Source organism: Mandrillus leucophaeus, unplaced genomic scaffold (genome assembly GCF_000951045.1).
Source record: "Mandrillus leucophaeus isolate KB7577 unplaced genomic scaffold, Mleu.le_1.0 Scaffold1024, whole genome shotgun sequence".
NCBI classification, from domain to species: domain Eukaryota; kingdom Metazoa; phylum Chordata; class Mammalia; order Primates; family Cercopithecidae; genus Mandrillus; species Mandrillus leucophaeus.
This window is the reverse complement of record NW_012098366.1, coordinates 160,477-166,837: the sequence shown is the minus strand read 5'-3', so window position 1 is coordinate 166,837 and position 6,361 is coordinate 160,477. Positions and strand designations below refer to the sequence as shown.

The window sequence follows — 6,361 nt, the reverse complement described above, 5'->3', positions numbered from 1 at the left end:
ATGCCTGGCTAATTTTTGTATTTTTAGTAGAGACGGGGTTTTGCCATGTTGGCCAGGCTGGTCTTGAACTCCTGACCTCAGGTGATCCGTCTGCCTTGGCCTCCCAAAGTGCTGGGACTACAGGTGTGAGCCACTGTGTCAAGCCCATTTTTAAGATACTTTCTTAGTGATTACCATGATGATTGCACTGAACGTTCTAACATCCTAAAACAATTTAGACCAGTTAAGCCTCAGTAACATACAAAATCTCTGCTTCTCTACAAATGTTACCCCCACTTATGTTGTCATCACAGATTACATCTTTATATATAGTGGGGTAAAAAACATAGACTTATGATGCTGACCTTTTATGCATTTGTCCTTTAGATCACTTAGGAAATATGTATTGGCAAAAACCACAATTAATTTTGCACCAACCTAATACAAAATGTACTTAGAAACCAAAATACAAGGATACTAACTTTTATACTTACCCATGTAGTTACCTTTACTGGAGGTCTTTATTTTTGTATGGCTTTGAGTCCCTGTCTAGTGTTCTTTCATTTCAACCTTTAGGACTCCCTTTAAAAGCATTTCTTGTAGGGCAACCTATTTGTAACAAGCTTCCTCAGCTTTTATCTATCTGGGTACGTTTTAATTTCTCCTTCACTTTGAAGAATAATTTTGCCAGATAACAGAATTCTTAGTTAACAGGGTTTTTCCCCCCTCTTAGCAGTTTAAGCCGTCCCAGTGCCTTCTGACCTCTGGGTTCTGATAAAAAACTGGCTAGAAATCTTACCCAGAATCCCTTGTTCAGGATAGGTCTCCTCGCTTGCTGTTTTCAAGATTCCTTGTATTTCAACAATTTGATTAGAAAGAGACCTGGTGCGGATCTCTTTAAATCTACTCAGTTTGTTGAACTTCTTGCATGTGTAGATATGCCTTTCATCACATTTGGGATACTCTCAGTCATTATTTCTTCAAATATTTTTTTCATCCCCATCTCCACTCTTTTCCTTCTTGAACATCCCTACTATATATGTTGGTCTACTTGATGGTGTTCCATGGTCCATTAAGTTCACTTTTCTTTTTTTTTTTGACACGGAGTCTCACTCTGTCACCCAGGCTGGGGTACAGTGGCACGATTTCGGCTCAATGCAATCTCCGCCTCCCGGGTTCAAGTGATTCTCCTGCCTCAGCCTCCTGAGTAGCTGGGACTACAGGCGCGTGCACCACGCCCGACTGATTTTTGTATTTTTAGTAGAGATGGGGTTTCCCCATGTTGGCCAAGATGCTCTCGATCTCCTGACTTCAAGTGATCTGCTTGCCTCGGCCTCCCAAAGTGCTAGGATTACACGCGTGAGCCACCGTGCCCAGCCATGAAGTTCACTTTTCTTAGATCTTTTTTTTTCTCCTCAGACTGATTTCAATAGTTCTGTCTTCCAGTTTGCCAATTTTTCTGCCTGCTCAAATCTACTACTGAAACCCTCTAGCAAAATTTCCACTTCATTTTTTAGTTCCAGACTTTTTATGTTTCTTTTACAATTGCATTTCTTATTGATATATTCATTTTGTTCACACATCATTTTCCTGGTTCTTTTTTCTTGAGACAGAGTCTCGCTCTGTCCCCCAGGCTGGAGTGCAGTGGCGCAATCTTGGCTTACTGCAATCTTCACCTCCCGGGTTCACACCATTGTCCTGCCTCAGGCTCCAGAGTAGTTGGGACTACAGGTGCCTGCCACCACGCCCAGCTAATTTTTTGTATTTTTAGTAAAGACGGGGTTTCACCATGTTGGCCAGGATGGTCTCGATCTCCTGACCTCATGATCTCCCGCCTCGGCCTCCCAAAGTGCTGGGATTACAGGCGTGAGCCACTGCGTTCAGCTTAGTTCTCTATGGTTTCTTTTACCTCTCTGAGCATATTTGAAGCAGTTGATCTAAAGTTTTTGTCTAGTTAAGTACAATGTTTGTGCTTTCTCCAGGACACTTTCTGGCAGCTTACTTTTTTCCTTTGAATGGGACATATTTTCTTGCTTTGTTATATGCTTCATGATTTTTGCTTTGTTAAAAACTGCACAACTGAATATGAAAATGTGGTATCCCTCCCCTAGGCTTTGCTGTTTTTGATTGTTGAAGACTAGAGTCACATACTCATTTAGTGACTTTTCCAAACTATTTTTGCAAAGACTATTCTTTGTCGAGCACAGTCACTCAAGTCTTTTTCTTTAGCTTGTGTTCAACTAGTGTTTTCACAGAGATTTCTTTGAATATCAAGAGAAAAATAAAAACAAAACACTTCTCCCAGTCTTTGTGTCGGGGTACTTTTTAAACACTGTTTACAACTCTGAGTTGACTGCCTTCACTGAGCCTAGAGATTAGCCAGAGTTCTCGAGAAAGCTTATGGTCTTAAGGTCTTTTCTGAACACACATCCAGTCCTGGGCATGCATGTGACTTCCTGGATTCCCCAAAATATATGGGTGCTTTTTTAAAAAAATTTATTATTTTTTTTTGGAGACAGAGCCTCACTCCAGTTGCCCAGGCTAGAGTGCAGTGGCATGATCTCAGATCACTGCAACCCCCGCCTACCACGTTTAAGCAATTCTTGTGCTTCAGCCTCCCAAGTAGCTGGGGTTACAGGTATGTGCCACCACACCTGGCTAATTTTTGTACTTTTAGTAGAGACAGGGTTTTGCCATGTTGGCCAGGCTGGTCTTGAACTCCTGGCCTCAAGCAATCCTCCCGCCTCGGCCTCCCAAATTGCTGGGATTACAGGCGCGAGTCATCACACCCGGCCTTTCTCAATTTTTAGTAGAGACAGGGTCCTGCCATGCTATACTGGCTGGTCCTCAACTCCTGGCCTCATACGATCCTCCTACCTTGGCCTCTCAAAGTGCTCAGATCGTAGGTATGAGCCACCACACCCACTCCAAGGCTGCTTTTGAATGCCTTTATCTCCCCACAAGAAATTCCTCAGCTTTTCTTCCTAGGCTTTAGATGGCCAACTAAATGGGTAACCACAGTACAAAGGCCTGGACCAGAGGAGAGTCCTGAGGGGACGGGGTTCAACAGCCACTAGCCTGGCTGTTGAACTGGGAAGGGGTCAGGACTACAGGGCAAATCAAAGAACCCTGGTAGCCATCATGTCATACTTCTTTGTGTCAAGTGGGGAAATCACAGTTCTGCTCAAGGTGCCAGGGGCCAGGCCAGGTCAACTTCCTTGCTGACATCCAGCCTTGGCTCCTTGAGTCAGAGTACCCCCCTCACCCTCCCCACCTGTGATGACACAGATGACACAAATGCCTCCTAGGGGTAAGCACAGGGTTCCATGGACATCACTTCCTCAGAATAAGGGCACCAGGGGGAACTGTTCTTAAAGTACCTGGCTGCTGATAGTGAGGGCAGATGGCTTCCAGCTCAGTATCACTACAGCAGGGGGGACCACAGGCTGCAGATCCAGGGTGGGTCACAGCAGGAGCATCATTCATAGGGGCCTGGGCTGCAGGGGTCCAAGGGGATGGTCCTGGAGCTGAGAGCTCCATCTCTGCCTCCTCACGGCGAGTTCTGAGGCTGGGCATGACTAGGACCTGAAGACCAGCAAGAAAACAGGTGAGTATACAGACAGGCTAGCTCTAAGGATTCATCCTCCCATCAGGCCGGGGTCTCTTCCTCCACTCCTGCAGCCCAAGACCTGAAAAGGGCCTGGTGCTGCCTGGTCTCAGGGGCTGATGCTATGTTCCCTGATCCTGGACCCAAAAAGAGGGAGTCAGCCACGGAGACACAGACTCACAAGCCAGGGCCACAGCTACAAAGGGGCAAGATTCTGACCCTACGGCAAAGTTGGGTAACGGTGCCCAGGCCTACCATGATAGGAGGGCAGCCCCCATAGGGCCTGTATCCTGCTGTGGGCCTGGGTCCTGCTGTGGGCCTGTGTCTTGCTGTGGGGCCTGTATCCTGCTGTGGGCCTGTGTCCTGCTCTGGGCCTGGGTCCTGCTGTGGGCCACACCCTGCAGTGGGCCTACATCCTGCTGTGGGCCTGTGTCCTGTTGGGCCTGTGTCCTGCTGTGGGCCTGTGTCCCGCAGTGCGCCTGTACTCTGCTGCGGGCCAGTGTCCTGCTGTGGGCCGTACCCTGCTGTGGGCCTGTGTCCTGCTGTGGGCCTGTGTCCTTCTGTGGCCACTCTTATCACTCCTTGTTGCTGGCATTCAAAATGCCCTGAAGCTGGGCACGCTAGACCCACCTAGAGTGGGAGAACAGCAGCTCCAAAGGTTGAGCAGCCAGGGGCAGCCTGTGCTGCAGCCCCACATGTCACCATATGTGTCAACGCCTGCCAACCCTAGTGGTCAATTCTGTCTGAGTTGCACCATCCTGGAAGCCTCCTCACCAGGTGTTCCCATCTTTACTTGCCTGGGACGTTCTCCCACTGCACCACCTACTACCTTCTAGTCTCTCATTCCCCATTTCATGTTGGCACCCCAGTGTGCACTTCTGCATTGACACCAACTTCCTTGGTGATTACGTCCAGTCTTGAGGCATCAACATCCTTGTTAAGACTCACAAACTTGGGCTCATCTCCAGTCCTAACTATGAAGACAGGACACTCCCATGTGGAGGCATGATGGGCTCCTCACATGGACCAGGTTACTGAATCTCCCTACCCCCTCGCCATACCCTGCCCGGGTGCCCACTGGGAGCACTGACATACCTCAGCCCTTCACTCACAAGTACTGACACTGACTCCTCTGTTCTTCATGAGCACCAGCTGAGAGTGAGGGTGTGATCAAGGGGATCTGCAAAGGAGATCTTAAGAAAGGAGGCAGAAGGATGGTGCAGGGAGTCAAGGCAATGGTAGGTGTCACCCATAAGCTATGTGGGAAAGAAAGAAGGGCTGGGTGATGCTCCTGGACTCAGATCACCATCAAGGAGGAATGCACAACTAGTGGTCTGGGTGAAAAGGTCAGAGGACAAGTGTAGGGAAACACTTGAGGGAGAAGGCAAGGAGATACGAACAGAGCTCACAGGGATGGTCACTAGGGACAGATGGTAAGGGAGCTTGGCTGCCAGATGAAGGTGAAGCACTGGCCACATTTCCATGTCGGGAGAGACAAAACTAACACAAGATTAACTTGGCAGGGTGCTCAGAAGAATGGTGGGAGATGAGATTCAAAGCAGTTACAGCACCAGAAACAGAGGAGACATAGGCGATGGGGTTGACAAGGCCCTCAGTGACTGCATCTGCCTGCCCTTACAGTGCTGATGCCCAGTTTCCTCGAGGGAAACCTCTCCCAATCCAAGGGGAGATGTAATAATCTGCAATATTTATTTAGTTCATTTTATTTAAAAATACTTTAAAGTCTCATTTTTTCTGAATAGGAGCATAGTCACCTCAAAATTTAAAAGGTAAAAATAATTTATAGTGAAAAATCCCCCAAAGATTCACTCAGTTTCCCTTGTTTCTAGTGTACCGTTCCAGATTAATCTAGGTTTACACAGCAAATATATACACATACGTTTGCCTTTAAATGATAAACTACACCCAACTATGCTATGGCTTCACACCTTATTTTTCTCACTTCATTATGCGTGGAATCTTGCTTACCAGGACACAGAATAAACGCCCCCCTCTCCCCCAGGTCCATATCCTAATCCCTGGAACTTGTGCTTATGTTACACTACATACCAAAAGGGACTTTGCAGAGGGAATTAAGGTTATGGACGTGCATTACCCTGGTGGACCCAATCTAATCAAATGAGCCCTTAAAAGCCTGAGAAGGATCTGAGGGCCACGTGGAAGGACCTCGGAGAGCTAAGGGCCACTCAGGCCGGCAGCCAGCACTTCTGAGGACCAACCCCAAGAAACACAGATTCGGCCAACAGCCTGAACAAGCTTGGAAGCGGAGCCTCCTGGCTAAAGGCTAAGACCGCCCGAGCAGTCAGACACCTGGAAGAGCCAGCCGCCACCCTCCCACAGCAAGCAGCCACAGGATGGGCCCTGGCCGATCCCTCAGCACCTTGCCCCTCGGGGGAGAACGGACCCAAACTCTCCACCCTTCCCAGAGTATCTCCTCCACACGCAGAGCGACTCCACCACTGACTGGGCCTCCCAGGCAGGACATCTGAGGCCGAAACCCCGTTTCTCCCCCAGCTCTGCTCTGTGCATCTCCGACTTCGCATCGAACACCAGGAACCGCGAGCCCACCACGTCTCCCACGCGCAGGGAACCACTGCATCGCACCGCTGCCCCGTCGCTCCGCCCGAGCTCGAACGGCGACATCGATACGCAGGAACGCCACCAGCCTGCGGGCAGAGTCCTAGCTCGGCCCCCCGCCGCGACCTTACTGCGGGCTCTCCCCGGAGACCCCCCTCCCGGAGGCCGCCCCCAGAG

At 49.2% G+C, this 6,361-nt stretch overlaps 1 protein-coding gene across 5 annotated transcripts in view; it reads right to left on the bottom strand.

Annotated features, from left to right (window-relative positions):
• The window catches only part of ZNF16 (zinc finger protein 16), a 17,572-nt gene that overhangs the window by 10,795 nt on the left and 416 nt on the right, over positions 1-6,361 (bottom strand). The window contains exons 2-3 of one of the 5 annotated variants that reach the window (XM_011977111.1): positions 4,682-4,766; positions 3,360-3,564 (exon numbers count right to left, since the gene is read on the bottom strand). In XM_011977111.1, the coding sequence (XP_011832501.1) occupies positions 3,360-3,555 (196 nt within the window). In that variant the 5' untranslated portion in view covers positions 3,556-3,564; positions 4,682-4,766. Of the gene's footprint in view, positions 1-3,253; positions 3,604-4,681; positions 4,775-6,189; positions 6,356-6,361 lie in introns of those variants that run through there. The other 4 variants (XM_011977126.1, XM_011977118.1, XM_011977103.1 and 1 more) reach the window with 4 other exon arrangements.